This window comes from Sorex araneus, chromosome X (assembly GCF_027595985.1).
Source record: "Sorex araneus isolate mSorAra2 chromosome X, mSorAra2.pri, whole genome shotgun sequence".
NCBI lineage: Eukaryota > Metazoa > Chordata > Mammalia > Eulipotyphla > Soricidae > Sorex > Sorex araneus.
The window spans coordinates 204312585-204333185 of NC_073313.1; the positions used below are offsets into that span (position 1 = coordinate 204312585).

The window sequence follows — 20601 nt, forward strand, 5'->3', positions numbered from 1 at the left end:
AACCATAAGCATCCGTTTCGGGTTGTTAGGTATTCAAATGAATCAATGTTCATGGCTAAGTTTGTGTTGACAAGGACACCAACACCACCGATGCCTCTACTGTCGCATGTTCCGAGGAACAGTTCTTCTCCAGTGTCAAAAATGGCGTGATATGTTTGATGCCTTCTCATCTCAGTCAATCCAATGACGTCTACTTGATCTTCCGAGCTTGCACCATCAAGTCCTCGGTGGATGCTTTTGATGCCAGTGTATGTGTGTTAAAAGTGCAGTCATTTTAGTCCTTCTTTGTTTTGGCAGGCTAGTTTGGCCCTGAGATTTTATCAGCCGCTCCTTGTTTGAACTTCTTAATGCTGCCATGCTGGGGGCTCTTCCAGGGTCAGGGGAATGAGGCCCATTATTGTTACTGGTTTTGGCATATCTAATATGCCATAGGTAGTTTGCCAAGTTCTGGGTGGGATACTCTATAGCTTTCTGGGCTCTCCGGAGGGATGGAGGCTTTTAGGGCAACCTCCAATTGCCATTATAGGTGTTCCGATGGTTCGTACCACATTTGAAACCCATCAAATATGGTGTGGTAATAGCAGTGTCATAGCTGATCATAATGCCTGGTTTACTGAGTGCTGAATATGAACCAGGCCCTATACATGGATTGTCTTCTTCAGTCCGTACAATGATGCTATTGCTATATTATAGATAAAGAAGCAGAGATCCTGTATTGTAGGTAAAGAAGTAGGGACCCAGACAGTTTAATTTACTTATATATCATCATATGACTCTAAGAAGTACAGGACCAGTGAAATAGTACAGAAAGTGTGGACTGAACCACCCCCCCTAAAAAAGTAGATTTAGTTTTGATAGTAGTGATTTCTGACCTTTCACCATATATACTGCTATCCCAGTGCTACCATCCGGTTATTTGTTTTGGTGGTGGTGGTGTGGGGGGACTCTTGAACCATACGTAACACTGCTCAGGGTTTACTCCTGGCTTTGTGCCCATGGGTCACTCTTGACAGTGCTCAGGGAACCATATGTCATGCCAGGATCTATAGCACTGTAGCACTGTGTTCCCATTGTTCATCAATTTGCTTGAGCAGGCACCAGTAACGTCTCCATTGTGAGACTTGTCGTTACTGTTTTTGGCATATTGAATACACCACGGGTAGCTTGCCAGGATCTGTCATGCGGGTGGGATACTCTCGGTAGCTTGCCCGGCTCTCTGAGAGGGTCGGAGGAATCGAACCTGGGTCGGTGGCATGCAAGGCAAATGCCCTACCCGCTGTGCTATCGCTCCAGTCCTATGCCAGGTTCAAACTTCTATAAATGCGTGCCATGCAAATACCTTAACCCTTTTACTATCTCTCTGGCTTCCATAAATTCAGGTTTTTCAGATGAATGCTTATATTAGTCACACCTAGAAGAAAGACAGCAATTAAGTATACTATCGTTTAAAGAAATCAACAGACCATTTAAATAATTAAGAATAATATGTAATGAAAAGTAATTAGTATACATTATAATACATTAATATATTAAATATATGATACATTAATATATATATTTTTTTGCTTTTTGAAATGTAGTTTTTTTTAAATTTATTTATTTTTAATTAGTGAATCACCGTGAGGGTACAGTTACAGATTTATACACTTTTGTGCTATGCTTCCCTCATACAAGGTACGGGAACCCATCCCTTCACCAGTGCCCATTCTCCACCATCAGTAAACCCAGCATCCCTCCCACCCTCCCCAATCCCATCTTCCCCCACCCCACCCTGCCTCTGTGGCAGGGCATTCCCTTCTGTTCTCTCTCTCTAATTAGCTGTTGTGGTTTGCAATAAAGGTGTTGAGTGGCCACTGTGCTCAGTCTCTAGCCCTCATTCAGCCCGCAACACCCTTCCCCCGCATGGCCTTCGACTACATTATAGTTGGTGATCCCTTCTCTGAGTTGCCCTTTCCCCAGAATGTGAGGCCAGCCTCCAAACCATGGAGTCAACCTCCTGGTACTTATTTCTACAATTCTTGGGTGTTAGTCTCCCACTCTGTTATTCTATATACCACAGATGAGTGCAATCTTTCTATGTCTGTCTCTCTCTTTCTGACTTATTTCACTCAGCATGAAACTTTCCATGCCGAACCACTTATATGCAAAATTCATGATTTCCTTTTTTCTAACAGCTGCATAGTATTCCATTGTATAGATGTACCAAAGTTTCCTCAACCAGTCATCTGTTCTAGGGCATTCGGGTTTTTTCCAGATTCTGGCTATTGTAAACAGTGCTGCAATGAACATATAAGTGCAGATGTCATTTCAACTATACTTTTTTGCCTCTCTGGGATATATTCCCAGCAGTGGTATTGCTGGGTCAAATGGGAGCTCAATATCTGATTTTTTGAGAATCATCCATATTGTTTTCCAGAAGGGCTGAACCAGTTGTCATTCCCACCAGCAGTGTAGAAGGGTCCCTTTCTCCCCACATCCTCTCTAATAGCGTTGCTTTTGTTCTTTTGGATGTGTGCTAGTCTCTGTGGTGTGAGGTGGTATCTCGTAGTTGTTTTGATCTGCATCTCCCTGATGATTAGTGATGTAGAGCACTTTTTCATGTGCCTTTTGGCCATTCGTATCTCTTCCTTGGTAAAGTTTCTGTTCATTTCTTCGCCCCATTTTTTGATGGGGTTGGATGTTTTCTTCTTGTAGAGTTCAACCAGTGCTTTATATACCATTGATATCAACCCCTTATCTGATGGGTATTGTGTAAATATCCTTTCCCATTCTGTAGATAGTCTTTGTATTTTGGTCACTGTATCTTTTGCGGTGCAGAAGCTTTTTAGTAATGTAGTCCCATTTGTTGATCTCTGTTTTTACTAGATTGCTTAGTTCCGTGTCACCTTTGAAGATAACTTTATCTTCAATATCGTGGAGGGTTTTGCCGACCTTGTCTTCAATGTACCTTATGGTTTGTGGTCTGATGTTGAGGTCTTTAATCCATTTTGATCTGACTTTTGTGCATGGGTCAGGTCAAGGTCTAAGCCCATTTTTTTGCAGATACATTAATATATTAAATATTGCATTTAGTAGGTCCATGTTAAATTTAGTAAATTATCATTATTAACATATAAATGGGATTAGCCTTTAGCTAGATTCTTTTGCCAATTTCTAGATCACCCACATTTTCATAGCCACTTCCTTCTAGATTTAGTCATCACTTTCCTCTTTATTACTCCTCTTCTTGGAACGCTTTAAGTAAAGACTTTCTTAATTTCTACCAAAGCAAATGACATTTCAGGAAGTTGAGGTGCAGGCTGGTTTATGGAATAGTTAGGAGTAAACTATGGCTCAGCTCAGACCCTCAGCAGCACCCAGGAAGCAGTGGTGTGGCTGCGGCTGGGATTCTTCCAGCAGTAAATGCCCGTTTCCACGGACAGCATGGCAACACATTGCTGGTGACTTTGCTTGTAGAACTGGATGTTTGCTGCTTTGCGTTCTCGGTGACCAGGGAATTCACCTCTCTGTACCTTTTGAACCACAAGGTGGGCTTGAAATGCAGATGGGCATTCCGATAAACTGTTGCTGTAGTTGTGTGAAGTAGTAATTCATTTTATTCTCTAACACAGGGGGGAAAAACCTGTTTACCAGGCCAGAGAGATGGCACAAAGGACAAGGTACTTGCTTTGCAAGTGACTGACTCCATTTTGATCCTCAGCATATATGCAGTCTCTGGAGCAGCGACATAAGTGTAAAAGACAGGATTCTTTTAAGTATAAAGACAGGATTAAGCCCTGAGCACCACAAGGTGTGGCCCCAAAACATGTGCGTGTGTGTGTGTGTGTGTGTGTGTTTGTGCGCACACCTTTCCTAGCCCAAGAAAAAAGAAAGAATACACAGGAGCTAGAAAATGGTTAACTTGGGGTCTCTGGTTAAAATTCTTAAGTTTCTCAGTCCTAGAACATATAAGTTGAGGTTTTTCTCTGGCCACGGGATGTGGCGTTGGGTAGAGGCATGCCTCCCTAGTTTTCTGCTGCTGTCACAGGCCACTTTGAAAGCACAGCTTAAAGAGATGTGTCAGGGACAATAACATTCAAAGCACCACCTTTCTCTACTCCTTCCCTTGGCTATTCCTTGGACGGTGTTTGTGGTCCCTGTGCCTCATCATCCCTCCCTCCCTCCCTCTCTCCCTCCCTCCCTCCCTCCTTTCTTTCCCTCCCTCTCTCTGTCTGTCTCTCTGTCTCTGTCTCTGTCTCTGTCTCTGTCTCTGTCTCTCTCTCTCTCTCTCTCTCTGGTCCCATTTTCTTTTTACCTGAACTCTCTCACTACCTCAGTGCTCACTCATCAACTCTGCACATAGATTCTGTCTCACCTGCTCAGACATTTTATCTTTTAACTTCAAACGATCCCAGACCTTTTCACTTATCACCTTTGTCACCTTCTTTGAGTCTTGTTTGTGATTCTTTCTGCACCCCAGCCCCACCCCTCACTTTAGCCTGGTGATAGTGCAGAGGTCTTCCATCTCTCTCTCTCTTTCCCTCCTGGGGTCCCTTGAGCCAAGGCAGGGCCTTCCTGTGTGCTGCTGTCTTTGTGGAGATCAGACTTGCTCGCTGAATTTTTTTTTTTCTGCACCTGCAGTCTCCTCGCTTCAGCAGCTCAGGCAAGATGGCAGCTGCGCTGTTGTTCTGTGGCCCTGCAGTCTCGCTCCAACTTCGCTGTACAGAATTTACTCCTGTTCCCATTCCCCACTTCAAATGGAGACCAAGCTTCCTGTTCGGAAGCCCTCTGTCTTGCCTTCTTGATGGGATTTCCCAGCACCTTTTGATGCGTGCTGGTGCTTTCTCTCTGACTGACAGCCAGAGACAGACCTACCCGCGCCCCTGGCTCTTTCCAGCTGTTTGAGTTTTAGACCTGACTTCCTCACCTGCCCTGTGAAGTTAGCTCGCAGTCTCTCCCCTGGGAGGCTTTCAAATAACTTAGTTACATACTTGATGAAAGCTGCGGTGCATTTAAGTATGTCACCCGACCTGGAGGTGATGTTTCACCAAATGACATGGGCAATGTCAAGTTTGCTCAGCTGCCTTCTTTGGCAGCATTAGTCATCTTGGGAAAATGCCTGTGTTCGTCCGACTCTTGCCATCCAGAATGGAAATTTCCTTCTCAGACAGAACCATGGGCTCCGATACTTAACCTATAATTAGTGTGTCCTCTAGAGGATTTTCTCCTCCTCGCTGTGCAGCGGCCTCTTTGTCAGTCAGGCTCGGTCTGATGAGATGGGATGTGCAGGACGCAGCACGGGCTCAGCGAGAGGGCTCCCAGCAAACCGGGTTCCATGTTTTGCACTGAGGGAAACACTTACAACAGTTTGTGCAGTGCCCCCCGCCCCGCCCCCGAAAAACGGGAGAAGCTCTCCAAGACAGAATGCCACAAAAGAAATGAGGAGACAAAAATCCCAAGTTTTTATCTGGTTTTGCCTGAAATGTTTGGAAGGAGCTGGCTTACCATCCTGCTTTTTCCAGCCAGCTCACCTTATTTTTGCTGTTGTTGTTTTTAGCCTTTGAGGCTTTTCAGGGCTCTTATCAAGTGTTTTATTAGCTAGTAAATGTCTCTCCCTTTGGTGACTCTTGATAAAGAGCTCCCCCTTGCAGGCATCTGCTTTTTGGTTTTGAAATGACAGCGTACAGCCACAGTACTATCGTTAAGAGCACAGGCTCCTCCAGCTGCAAAGCCCATCACAGATGCCCAGCCCTTAAAGATGCTTCTTAAAAAAATGCTGCTTCTTTTTGCCTGTTTGTGGCAGAAGCATGGCTGGATGACCCCAGCTAATGGCTGCAATCACCTGCATTTAATGTGGTGACACTAATGAGTTCTGAGAATTAATCTTCAGTCAAGAAGGCATGATGGAGGTACTAGAATTTCAAATTAGGAAATGGATTGATTTTCTTCAAGGCTAGGATATGCTTTCTTTTTTTCCGGTGTGTGGACTTTTCTATCATATCCAAACCACCCACTGTAGACCCGTAAATGGAGGATAAATTCAGTCAATCTATCTCCCAGTAGTTTATTTAATTAATTTATTTATTTGTAGCATAGGGATCACCACCTATGAATCCAGTTCTCAAAACAATTATTTTTAAAATAATTCTGAAAATTTAGGAAATAGTTATGATTTGGGGGGGGAGGGTAATATCCCTAAATTCAGTCCTCATTTCATTTGTTGTTTATTTTGTTATTTTCACATAAAGTACCCTGAGGAGAATAGTGCCTGGGATATATATTTCCCCTGTTTTGAGATACTGACATGCAGAAACAACAGCCAATAGATGTCTCAGATGTGTTGGGGACAATAGGAGCCTGATGTTTCTCCCGTTGGTCTGCTGTGTGACAGCACTGCCTACTACTGATGTAGCTTCTGAGGCTGTCGTTTGCAGCTCTTTTGACACACAAGAAGAATCTGTGGCCAAGAAAACTTGGAAATACCAATTTACACAAACTAAATGTTTCCTCTATTTAAAGCATAATTTAGTATGGTCACATGTCTTACAAAACACCAGACTTGCTTTTTTTTTTTTTTTTTTGAGTCACACCCAGCGATGCTCAGGGGTTACTCCTGACTCTGAATTCAGGAATTACTCCTGGCGGTGCTTAGGGAACCATATAGGATGCCAAGGATCGAATCCAAGTTGCCCACGTGCAAGACAAATGTCCTACCCTCTGTACTATCTGGCCCCCAAACTTTATCTGGATGGTCACCAGTGTTCCCCAGACCTTTCACCAGGACACAAATTCTTTTTCTACTGGAAAGTCTTACATATCCAGTTTTCCACCTAATTCACCTCACACTTCTGGGACCTGATTTCTCAGAAAGGTCAACATTTTACACATTCTCTTGTAAAAGCTGCTCAATCCCTGACTGGGAGAAATATTTTTGCATTGGTTTTTGTGGTTTCTGATTTGTTTTTATTTTGGCCACACCCAGCTATGCACTTAGGGATCACTCCTGGCAGTGTTGGGGGACCATATGGGATGCCAGGACTGAACCTAGGTCAGATATGTACAAGGCAAATGTGATCATTGCTGTGGTACTATTTCTAGCACTATCTCTCTGGCACCTGCAATTCCTGGTTTGAAAAGGCTGTCCTTGAAAGACGTGTGTGGGGAGGGCGGGGGGGAGGGAGGACTCGAGGATGTTGGTGGAGAAAAGTCGATATTGGTGGTATGAATGGGGTCAGAACATTGTATGCCTGAAACTCAGCTATGAATAATCATGTAAATCATTGTGCCTTAATATTTATAAAAAATATTTTAACGTGAGATAAAAATGCAGTCCTGAAATGAATAAGTGTACCCTCTTTAGTTTTCCATGTGTGTTCCCCAAATCAGGTGAGAGAATTAAATTTTTTTTTGATTTGATCATTTTTGTATTATTTGGGCACCACACTTTGTGGTGCTCTGGTGCTGTGTTGGGGTGCTGCTGAGATTCTCAGCAGTCCTTGGGGGGCCACGCAGGGTTAGGGATTAAACCCAGGGTCCTAATGCAATATCTGTATTCCAGCCCTTTAAGCCATCTCCCCTAACTGTATCTTGCTTTTAATAAGGAGAAGGACTTTATCTGAAGACTTAAATTCTTCTAAAGAAATGCCAGGGGTTCTTACTATCTTATCAGTCAGTTCTATCTTAATTCACTAAACCCATGTCTGGAAGAAGTTGACAAAGTTAAACAATACAAATTTGGGGTACCAAATTGCAAAGTCTGAAGTAATAAAAGATCTACCCTAAAATTTTATAGCCAGGAATTGTTGTCACATTCAAAGGAGTTGGAAGTGGATGTGGACACTTCTGGTTACAAGGCTTGTCTGGCATCTTGCTTAGCTGATTCTGATTCCCAGCCTGGAAATACCGTCTACCTCTTTTCCTCTACTAAATCAAATTCAATTTAGTTTCTTTGTGGGAGGGGAGTATACCCAGTGGTATTCAGGGGTTACTCCTGCCTTTGAGTTCTGGGCTCACTCCTGGTAAGGCTCTGGGGACATCTGGGATGCTGGGGTTGAACTCAACTCATTTTTGTGTAAGGCAAGTGCTCTACCCACTGTACTATCTCTCTGGTCTTTTTTTTTTTTTTGAAATAATATTTATTCTGTAAGGTTTTTTTTTTTTTTTGGCTTTTTTTGGGTCACACCTGGCAATGCACAGGGGCCACTCCTGGCTCTGCACTCAGGAATCACCCCCTGGTGGTGCTCAGGGGACCATATGGGATGCTGGGAATCGAACCCGGGTCGGCTGCGTGCAAGGCAAACGCCCTACCCGCTGTGCTATCTCTCCAGCCCCATATCTCTCTGGTCTTTCAATTTAGTTTCTAAATGTGTCTTCCCCAACCCAGCTCAATTCTCACCAAGTCTTCCATGACCAGAACCCATGCACCAGACACAGTCTAGTACTCTTATGCTGTATTTGTTCATGCTTACCAGCATTAGGTGCAGTAGGAGACATTTTCAGTGTACATAACAAAAGAGCAGCTAGAATGGAAAATCCCTGTGCCATAGCTCCAAGCGCTATGCTTTAGGTAGTTCGTTCTTCCTTAGAATCCAAGACTGGCTTTGTCTGTTTGCTTGTTTCTCTCTCTGTTTTTGTTTTGTTTGGGGGCCATTCTCTGTAGGGTTCAGGATTTACACTTGGCTCTATACCCAGGAATCACTTTTGATGGGGTTCAGGGGTTCACATGGGGTGCCAGGAATCGCACCTGGGTCAGTCATGTGCAAGGCAAATGCCCTACCCAGTGTACTATTTCTTCAGCTCTCTCTCCTATCTTTCTTTCTCACTAGGTTGAGCTCCTTGAGAAAAAAAATCATAATTTTGATAACTTAATTTATTTTGTTGAATTCTGATGCTTTGTAATAAGTGTTTTCTGAACAGATCAAATTATATGAATCCACTTAACCTAGCATTTTGTAATGCATGACTTTTGGGCTATATCTGCTCTAAGGTAGAATTTTCCTCTATCAGTAAAACAACAATTTCATGCCAGTTTGACCCTTGTCTACCTATGAGAAAAGAATGGAAGATTGTTTCAGAGGACTATCCCCTCAAGGACTTCATGTCCTTCTAGAAATGCTCAATGCAGTTGGCTAAGTGGCAACACTGCTTAGCATTCTCCCCATACACACTCCATTCCAATTCTGCTGATCCAATTCTGATCAGTTTTGCTGATCCACTTAGCCCAGGTCTTACTAAGAGAACCAACAAATCTTTGGTTGTTGCTTCTAGAGAACAGAATGGCAGAGTGCCTGCCATATTCATTTGGGGGATTTTTCAAGAGGCAACAGATTTACTTGTTAGTTTCATCCTTGTCTGATTATTTCCTTTATTACCTAGTCTGCTAGATAATAATCAACTCTCATTACCTCTGTGAGTTGATTTCTAAATAAAGGTTCTCTCCAAAATATCAAATGATCTCAGAACATTCATCCTCAACTGGATGGTAAAATTATGTTTTGTTTAATTTTGGTGTGGAGGCCACACCTGGCAGTGCTTAGGGCTTACTTCTGGCTCTGGTCTCAGGGATCATCCCAGGCAATCCACCAGCCACCATATGTGGTGCTGGGGATGAGCCCGGGTTAGCCACGAGCAAGGCATGTACTCCAGCTCCAGGATGCTATCATTTTGAAATAAGATACAGCGTTTTTAAGGAATCCCTGTCTCCAGCAGAGACCTATTTTCATAACACTGGCGTATAGGCTTCTTGGCTCCTCAAAAACTATATCCAAGGGGCTTTAAGTACTGAAGTACTAGAAGAGCTTATTTACAGCCTCATCTGAACCACTGTCACACTATCACGAGGAGGAAAGTAAGCGGCAGCTGCAGCTCACTTCCCTGTTCATATGTTTTGAATTTTCGGTTGCTTTTCTCTCTTCCCACCGGCAGTCTCAGTCCTCAGTGCAATGGTTTCAAGTATTAGTGGAAATCTGCTAGTCGGCTGTGTGCTGCCCCTGATGCTCTTGTTCTTTCTTTTTCAATGAACAGTAACTGATATGTCGGATAAAATTCACCAGCTAGTGCAGGAAGAAGTCTGGAGGTGTGCGGTGCAGGGGTGGAAGGGGGAGGAAAATATTTTGTGGGAAGCCTGTTAGGAAACTCTCCTGTTATTTTTGTTAGATCTTTTCGGTGTTAAGAAACAGACACAGTGCAACCTATGCAAGATCATCAAGCAGGCTTACTTGTGGGACCCTAGTGGCTCCTGGATACTCATCCTGACCTCTAAGGCTTGGGGGTGGCAATGAAAGCCCCTGGGTCTGTCTTCAGTAGCAATTATTGAAGAAAAGGGATTATTTTAGCAATTTTTTCTGCACCTAACAGGATGGGGCTAAATATACCTGCATTACTGATTTCATAATTACCAAGAAGTTTCTTTTTTGCAGACGCTTTGGAAAACATTAGCATTTAATTTCCTTTGGTAGTCACATATGCATACAGAGATTAAAAGAAACTGTTTGAAATCCAGAGAAATATTGTTCATATAAACACAAAAGCACAGTATTTTTTTTCTCCAACCTCAAGCATAGTATATTTTAAGGATATGCACTGATTTTTGATTTTGGGTAAACAAACAAAAAAATCCTACCAAAGGCCCCTGAGGAAATCAAATAATTTCCTTCCAAAGCAAGAGACAGGTAGGACTTTTTTTTTTTTACACAGGAAAATGCAGATAAAGTTGGTACTTCCATTTTTTCTAACTCAAAGATCCAGTTCCAGACAGATAGGCCATCCCCTGAATCGGCTCTGAAACTGACTAGGAAAATACACGGAGTATCTTTTCAGGTCTAAAAAGTGAGGGATATAAATGAAGCTTCTAAGAAAAGCTGCAAAGGTTCAAAAGTCTTTTGGTAAATAGAATGGTTGAGGGCTGTTTTAGGAACACTGATTATTTGTCTGGAAAAGATGCTCAAAGTGTGGCTGAAATTGTATTAGTGGATTTTGTTATTAAACTTATTAGTGGATTTTGTTATTAAAAATATTTTTGAGATGTTGCTAGCATGTCTTCACTAGGAAATCTGGAAACATTCATTTCACAGAACGAGCAGAATAACATCCAATATTTTGTCCCTTCCCATATGAGCTAAAGACCTGTGTCATTAAAAAAAGGTGGATGTTGAAATTTCTTCTCCCATCAAACTACTCAGAATGGTAATGTGATGGTAATTGGAGGAGTATTTATCAGATTCAGTTTCGCTAGAAATTTCCTTGTGTCAAAATCATCTTTATTGATTGTAATTGATACTGAGCACAGGGCAAAATGTACTGAACCATTGTTTTTCCTGAAAAGGGTATGGAATCTGAAACTGGAAGTGGTTACACTGGTATAGTTTTTACCAATTGATCTCAGTTTATATGTAACCCATTTTTAATATTTTGAATGGATTTTTTTGTTCCCTGTATGTAAAATTCCATTTCAACTCATCTAAATTATACTGTAGTCTCTTCCTGTTCTGAGGCATTTCTCCTTCTTCAGAAGACCTCCAGAATCAGGTAATCACGAAGAAAACTTCAGAGAGGAATTTCAACATCTTGATTTTGAAGTTCCTCTCTGAAGTTTTTTGTGATTAGTTTCTTACCCTGCAAACTGTTAAATGTATTTCTCATATGGTATTTCACATATGAGAATTTAATTAAAGTCACAGCATTTGATTTTTTATGCATCTAGAATAATGTATAGTGACTAATCAACTGGAACTCTCCTGAAAACATTTTTTCATTAATGGAAACTCTAACAGAAAATTCAATCTGAGTAGATTTCAGATGCTTTTAAAGCATTTCAATTAAATGGATAGCAACAATTGATTGGTTTTAATGTGTACTTATACTCAAATAGATTTCTGATGTTTTAATTAATTTAAAATTTAATGTATAGAGGATCACCCCAACACCCGTACCCTGGCGTGTAAGGTTCATGAGCAGGTTTGAGGTTTTTTTGCTTCTTCATTACCATCATCATAGGGAAACCAAATGTCTGAGATTGTATTTTAGATTGTTGGTTGATTTTTGCAACAGGTGTCTGATTAAGGATTTTGAGAAGCGGCCTTCGGTCACCCATCTCCTCGACCACCCATTTATTAAAGGAACCCATGGAAAGGCTTTGTTTCTGCAAAAACAGCTGGCCAAGGTCCTCCATGATCAAAAGCATCTAATTCCTGTCGTTAAAACCAGGTACGGCTCCCTGTTCTCTCTCTCTGGTTATTTATAAAAATGTCATGTCATAGGTTTTGAATTGCTGGAGCCCTGTCACTGCTAATTGTTCCTCCCTGCATTACTGAGAGCTGCATTTACATGACATTAATTATTCCATGGCTGGCAAAGAGAGCTGGGGGGGGCACCCCTACCCCTACCCCACATCTGTGGGTTTCTGGTAACTTTCTCTCAACTGTGAATAAAATCTCACTCTGCCCATGTGTTTGGTTATCTCTACTTAACAAGCCAACAAATATTTATATTTAGTGTAAATATATATTTATAAATATTTCCTTTTTAACCCTGGGGGTCAGCCCCAGTAGAGTTTGTGTGAAATGTCTTTATTAAACTTTGCAAGACTGTAGAGCAGAAATGCAAGCTGAAAAAAGATTTGGAAAGATCACAAGATAAACACTAGCGGCCTTTTCTCTAATGTGCTACGATACAATTTTCTTTAGTTAAAAATACCTTAAAGGCAATTTTAGTATTTTTAAATTATTTCCTCTCCCAGATATTGTGTGTGTTATCTAAAGTAACTGGGACTCTCCCAATCCTTGCTTTTTTTTTTTTTATGGTAGTTTTTTTTTTTTAAGTAAATGTTTATTTTCAGGGGTAATTGCTTAAAAAGGTATCACATGGTGGTATTTAAGAAGCAGATCTTTGGTTTCTGTCCAGAGGGTGGCAGAATTTCTCTTTAAAAAATTTTTTTAAATGCAAATGAAGCTGCTGCTTCCTCAGCTCAGCGATTATTTGGTTTTATAAAACCGGCCAGGATGCAGATAAGCTCAAATCCATTATTATTAAAAGAACACTCACAGGACTGGAGGTAAAAAATAAATAAATAAACTATACAAGTCACAAGTTCTGGATATATTCATGCATTCTGCAGAAAACTGTTTGCAAATCAAAAAGCATCCAAAGTTTTGGAACTGGCGATCTCATTTCAAGGTGACTCTCAGGCTGACATCTCCTTACCACCAGTCAGTTCCAGCTCTGCCTCGCCCCCTCAGGTCTCTTTGGGGCAGGTCAGTGGTTTTTCCTCTATTCCTTGCCTTTTCATATGTCCATTTCTGTTCCTGTGATTTGCCTAAGGGATAGAAAAATGCAGAGAAATTCTTGTGACTTAGTGCTTTTTTTTTTTTTGAGCAATAGGAAGTTGTGTTTAAACCCCAGGAAACGAAAATTTCTTTCTTTTCCTTCTTTTGTTCCTCTACATTAGTCTCTGCCACTCTACCACCCACTTCCGGGCCTTCATGCACCCCTAAATTTTCCTGCAAAGCTCAAACATCAAAATGAAGTGAAATAAACTATGAACCAAGCCAAAAAAGAAAAAGAAAAAAAAATCACTCCGCGTTTAAATGTTTAAATTGTCTCTCTCTCTGTTCTGAAATCTCTTGCAGTACATTTTTCAAGACTTGGTTCACAGAGTTATTTCCCATTTTCCAGATTCTGACTGTCCAAGTATGTGTTCTCTTTTTATGTTTTCTTTTGCTGTAGAGAATGGGACCCCAGGAACTCTCACCCTCTTTCTCTAATTTTTCTTTGTCCTTGTCGATTCCTTTGATGTCAAAAGTCTCATTTCCTGGTAAAGGCTCCTCACAGGGTCTTTGTTATCTTTAGTTTCATTCCAGAGTTTGTGTTTCTGTGAACAGTCATTAAAAAAATACAGCCTTGCAAATAGGTTTCAAAACCTTAAACAAACACTTCCTTAGGAGGAAAGAAAATTGATTCTAGAGCAAACACAATGCATGTAATTGATACTTAGTCAGCCACCTATTCCACACTACTCCTTTCTCTTAGCAATTGGCAAGGAGTTAACCACGTAGGAACTTTTAAGGTCGTGCAGAAAAACTCTCAAATAACATTTGATACTAGTTGATCAATATTTTCATTGTTTTGAGTTCCAACAGTAAAAAACTGAGGTGGTTGCATATTTGGCTGAGAGAAATGCCCAGCTTATCATTAGCATGAACAACTGTGGTCACATAGCAGGTGTCACTTGCTCAACCAAATTGAATAGCATGCTAACCACTTCTGGACAAATTTTATAGGTGTTTTGTGTTGTAGTTTATTCACATATAAAGCAAGGATTATTTTGAGTACTGAGTCAATATATTTGAAATATTTGAAATGTCTTTGATGAAAGTTAACCCTCAAGAATACTAGTAAAGTAATAGAGGTAGGAGACATTGCCTGTTAAATTTAAAGCGTTCTGTTACTTTGGTCACAATCCACAGAAACTTTACCTCTTGGCCTTGATATGTGCAAATTCATATCTATTTTCTTATTATATAACAATATAAAAACCAACTAAACTGAAGTACTGAATGTTAAAAATATCTGTACTTTTATCTCTTATTTAAAATCTAATTTATTCATTTATTCACTCAAGAGACATTTATATGTGTGCATGTCTATGCTGAACAGAGAGCAAAATCAGATACAGTTCCTGATAAAGGTCTCCTAGCCCAGTGTATGATAGAGACGAGAAGCCCATGAGAACAGCTGGATCCACGGATACCTGAGGTGCCTCCTAGACCATCTGTGAAGGGAAGACTCTGAAGAAAATGAGAAATGATCCTTGAGCTACCCTGAAAGACAAAGAAGGAAAGCCAGAAAAGGGGTTATTTCAGGTTAGAAAGGAAAGAATGAGCGAAGGTCTAAAGTACAGAAGAGAGCGTTGTGGAGAATCAGAGGAATAATTCATTGACACTGCTGCATCTTGGGGGATTTGCTCCTCTGTCACAGCCCCTTTTCCCATGGAAGGGTTCACGTAGCATGTGGTGCTGGAAGGTTCTTTTGACAGCAGTGTGGAGAATGAAGCTGGGGAAGGCTGGAGCCTGGAAATGAGAGAGATTCAGGTTACGGCAATTATCAGTATCAGAGGATGGTAAGATAATGTATTGTCAGTTGAGAAAGCGTTGAGAGAGTTTAGGAAATAAAGAGAAGTGTTGCAGGCTCTACCCAATGTGGGGCTGCTTCTCTGCTGGGAGTCATACAGTCGCTACATGATTAAAAAAAAAAAAAAAGAATGAGACCAGTCAGAAGACTTTGCTCCCTCTTCAAATCTTACTAAAGGTAATAAATGACATTTCAAATATGTCAACTCTCCAACTTTCTGTCCAAAGTAGAATTCTTTAATAGTCTCCCAAATTCTAGGCAACTAGTTAGGGTTTTTGTTTACTTATTTATTCACCACATCCAGCTGTGCTCAGGGCTTACCCTGGCTCTGTGCTCAGTGTTCACTCTGGTGAGATTTTGGGGACCATGTTGGGTTCTGGGGATTGAACCTGGCTTGGCAGTGTACAGGGCAAGCCCTCACCACTGTACTATCTCTCTTGCTCACAATAGGTTAGTTTTGAGAGATGATGCCAAAAAAAAAAAAGAAAAAAAGAAAAGAAACGAGAATTTCAGCTTACAGGAAAACTGTCTTTTCATTCCTGGGAGAGGCAGGGAATGTTAAATCTACTACCTCAGTCCTTTTCCTTAGGGGAGAGAGAAGTAAAATATTTTGAGGGGGTTCCAGGGAAGTAGGCAGATTCTTAAAGGATGGAGAAAACTTGAAAAAAATATAAGTGAAGTAAAGGTAGGGAAGGGGTGCAAAGAAATAGCTCAGTGGGCTGAAGTATATGCTTTGCAAGCAGAAGACTCAAGTTCAAACCTTAGCGGCACTGCATAGTTCCCTGAAAGTGGGCAGACATTAGTTCCTGAGCAACACAGGTATGGCCCCAAAATCAAAACACAAAGGGAAAAGGAAGTAGAGAAGGAGACTAAAAAAAAGAGGGAAGAGTTAAGAGAGAAAGCAAGATGGAGAGAGATCAGGAATTTAAGAGCAAAGTTGACCTTAGGAAAAAATCTTGAGGGGGAAGAGACAAAAAAGGCTTGATGAAGATAATAAGAAAACTAGAGAGGAAAGGACTGAGGTGTTATATGAAGAAACTCATGTTCAGTAGCCTTTATCTTTAAAAAAAAATAAGCAGGAGAGTCTCAGATCTAAGAATGGGTGATGAATTCCAGGGAAGTTTGGAAATCTTTAAAGTAGCCAATGTGAGAAATTTGATAGTCAACTAAGTATGGACCCGTTCAAAGGAAACTCCGGTGGACTTAACTGACTAGTAGTGCCTGTGGTGAAATTAATCCATGTTTAAGGCATTTGAGAACCTCTTGAAAGATGTAACCACCGCCTATTACATAAAACAGTTCCCTGACAGGGCCACGGAGGACAGGAGATTCACTATTGCTTGACATTTGAACAGGTGGAATGTGGTGCTGAGAATATTCAGATTGTTTGTTTTAATACTTATAAGGTATCAAGCATATTACTTAATGCTCCACTACATCAAATTCAGACCAACGACTGTCCTCTGGTACCTCATTTCTTTATTTGAAGTACAGAGAAAATATGCTTCTTAGAAGTCACTTCACAGGAGTTAGTGGGAGAAGACCAAAACCTCTTTCTGGGCTGTGAGTGCAGGCAAGGGTTGCAGGGTTGGCTGCCTTCTACCCTTTGGCATGATGGATTCAACTGAAAGTTGCCTTAAAGTACAAGATCCAGCATGTTAATCCTCTGCAGGTGGCTTGTGGCTAGCTGAAACCACAAATGTAAGCCAGTAAATGCCAAGCCTCTCTGCGAAGCATTACTCAGAAGAATTCAGTCACTATTTGCTTTTTTACTATATAATGAATTTTGATTCTAGCCTGGAAATTTGCCTAGACTGATTAAGATAGTGCAACTTTTCTGATTTCTTCTCAACATGAAGCAGTGACCTTTTAAGAAAAGATTTCTCATAGTTTAACTGTCAAAGTTTCACCAGCACACACCCACACACTCCCATCCCATACCCCCGCACATTATGTTCACTGATGAGTCTGGACTCCTGTGTAAATGAATGATTTCTGAATGACTGATTTATAAAGTACTGAAAATGTTTGCAACATAGGAGGTTGAATTTTATCCTCCTCCAAGATATGAAATAAACCTATACCCTAACATATTTGATACCTATAATTCTATAATTTAGTGATTGCATTCATTAGTATTTAATTTTCTGCTGGTATCACTGATTTTTGCTTCCTAGAGAATGTGAACATATAAAATATTTTTATAATTGATAAGATGCTACTATATTACTCTTCAGGTCCAAAACATACCTAGATTTAAAAAAATAAGAGAGCACTATAGTAATTTCTGTCCAAATAATTCTATTCTTCAATCTATAATAATGTTTTTTGACAGATGTGAGTTTAAGTTCTAGGTCAAGCTATATCTCCTTTATTTATGTTGGTGGTGGTGCCGCATTCATTTTTTTTGAACTTTTTTTTCCTTTTTTGGTCATACCCAACAATGCTCAGGGGTTACTCCTGGCTCTATACTCAGGAATTACTCCTGGCGGTGCTTGAGCGACCATATGGGATGCCAAGGATTGAACCTGGGTTGGCCGAATGCAAGGCAAATGCCCTACCCCGTGTTCTATCGTTCCAGCCCCACTGCATTCATATTTGACTTTGTAGAATGGTGTTGGTCTGCTGTTGTTTTTTTTTCACTCTAGATTAGGTCTATTATTATATTGTTAAAGAAAAGGTATTATGTTAAAGAAAAGTTTATCTTCTATCACTGATATTTTAGTAAAGTGTGTTAGTGAATATAATGATTTGAAAGGAATAATCGACTTTAATTTTGATGCAATAAAAGTTTTCTTTCCCTATGTTAAGTAAGATTTTTCCTTTTTTTCTTTTTGTAATGTAGGAGTACTGCTGGGCTGGAGCAATAGCACAGAGGGTAGGGTGTTTGCCTTGCACGCTGCCGATGCGGGTTTGATTCCTCCATTCCTTTCAGAGAGCCCAACAAGCTACCGGGAGTATCTCACTCACATGGCAGAGCCTGGCAAGCTACCCGTGGTATATTCTATATGCCAAAAACAGTAACAACAAGTCTCACAATGGAGACTTTACTGGTGCAAATCGATGAGCAACGGGATGACAGTGAGTGGCAGTGAGAAGAGTACTGCTATTTATTCACCCATTGATTCAGCTGATTGAATTGAGCATCAACTCCACATTACTTTTTTTATTCAGAATGTTAATTTTATTTTATTATTATTTTTCCCTCTTTATTGATTTACCATGAGATATAGTTACAAAGCTTTCATGTTTGAGTTTTGGTCATACAATAATCAAATACCCACCAGTCCACATTTTCCACCACCAAAATCCCCAGTATTCTCCTTCCCTCAGCCCCATTCCAACCCTTCCCCTGCCTGTGTGGCAGACAATTTCCCCTATACTCTCTCTCTACTTTGGTTACATTTAATATTTTGACACCATGCCCACCACCACTCAAACCTGCCGAAAAGGTAGTGCTTGATAATTTGTTTTGCATTGCTTATGGATAGAATATAATGCCCAGGAAATTCTGTGTTGTTCTTTTCTGGGACCTTTAGTTTATAGTCTCTGGGTCTTGGCCATTGATGAGAGTAATGGCGCCAGGGGCAGTTTGTGGGTGTGACTGTCAAGCTACTGGAACACTGGGGACCTAGGGGGAGGAAGCCCAGTCCTGATCTAAGTGGGCTTGGAGATCTCAGTCACAGGTTCCTGCATATCTGGGTTTTCCTGCTGGTCCACTTTTGGGTGAGAAAAAATGTTCTTACTCTATATAATCTGTTGAATATGTTAATAAAGAAGTGGTTGCTGTAATCTGTTCAACTTGTCAGTTTCCTAGTTTGATCTGAGCTCTGTCTATGACTTGAGAAGTTTTGTCTTGGACTTTTGGGGACTGCCATCTTAAACCCTGAACCCTCTGCCTTTTTCCTTATCTTCTATACTCCTTTTTCCACCCCCCTACCTCTGATAGATATTTTGCTTCCTTTTGTATCTGGAATCTGGTTGGTATGTTAGCCATTCTCTACTTCCTCTGGTTCTGTTCCTGAGGATGGGCTCTGTCCCTGAGTGTGAAGGACTGAGGGTCAAGGTAGAATTCTCAATGGTCCTGCCACAGAATGACCAAAGGCATCATGTGAAGTCTTCAGCACTTCTGGAATTGATTACACAATACCAATACCCCCAGTGTTTGAAACAGTTACGTGCCCCCTAATGCTCCTTTCCCACTCAAGAACTGCCCATAAATACATTCCAGAAAACACCCTCATCCTGTCTCTACTTGTGGCCACTCTTGTTTTGAAGAACTCACAACATCTCCCTCTGGCTCTCTTACTTTCAGATCTTGTTCTTACTCTCCACCCATTTTCCTTTCTCTGGTGTTTCAGAATTACTTGAGAAAGAAACTCAGTCACCGGTCAGTTCTCCCTTTCGCTGATCCCTCAGTCCTAAGATAGGTCAAATCTTCTGGCCACCATGCTGTCTTACCTCTTCATCCCCTCTCCCTCAACCACATCAAAGTAAACTGTTAAGAACTGGCCTGAAGGAAGGTTTCGAAACGTAAACCTCCATTTGTCTGGGAAACTAGTCTTTGCATCCAAAATACTTAGAATCTCATTAAAAACAAATGGGAGTCAGGGTGGGACTGGAGGGATAGTACAGTGGGCAAGGCACTTGCCTTGTATGTAGCTGACCTGAATTTGATCCCCATCACACCTAATGTATGATTCCTGGGCACAAAGCCAGTAGTAAGCACAGTTGTGTGGCTCAAAGCCAAACAAAAAAGAAAGAAAACACATCAGGACACTGGAGTTGTAGCTTAGTGGTAGAGTGCATGCCTCAGATATGTGAAACCCTGGTTGATTCCTGAAACCACAAAAAATAAAATAAAATAAAATAAAATAAAATAACAAGTATGAAATCTAATAGAAAGCAGCATGGGTTTTGCTAGAATTTAAAGATGTTTTCTGAGTCATTATAACTATGATATTGATATCTTACTATATAGAATATATAATAGAATGATTTTTGTTAATTATTTATTATCTATTCTTCCTTCTTTTAATCTTTGGAATATTTTGCCCACGTACCTTTTAGAGGGGGATCTATAATTTTCACACTAAATAAGAATTCTTCAATTAAACTTGAAAATAAAGACTTTTCTCAAGGAAGGCTTTAGGTAGACCATGTAAATTTTTTAAAAAATTTTTTAGAATTTTATTGAATCACCGTGAGATAGTTACAAGCTTTCATGTTTAGGTTACAATCTCACAATGATCAAACACCCATCCCTCCACCAGTGCACATTCCCCACCACCAATAGCCCCCTTTTCCCACCCTCCCCCTGCCTCTATGGCAGACAATATTCCCCATACTCTCTCTCTACTTTGGGGCATTATAGCTTGCAACACAGATGCTGAGAGGTCATCATGTTTGGTCAATTATCTACTTTTGGCATGCATTTCCAGTCCCAACTGGTTCCTCCAGCCATCATTTTCTAGTGATACCTTCTCTATTCCATCT

The 20601-nt window shown here is 40.7% G+C and overlaps 1 protein-coding gene across 1 annotated transcript in view; it reads left to right on the forward strand.

Annotated features, from left to right (window-relative positions):
* Positions 1-20601, forward strand: part of MYO3B (myosin IIIB) — a 460143-nt gene that overhangs the window by 152360 nt on the left and 287182 nt on the right. The window contains 1 exon segment of the mRNA XM_055121066.1: positions 12028-12183. Coding sequence (XP_054977041.1) covers positions 12028-12183 — 156 coding nt within the window.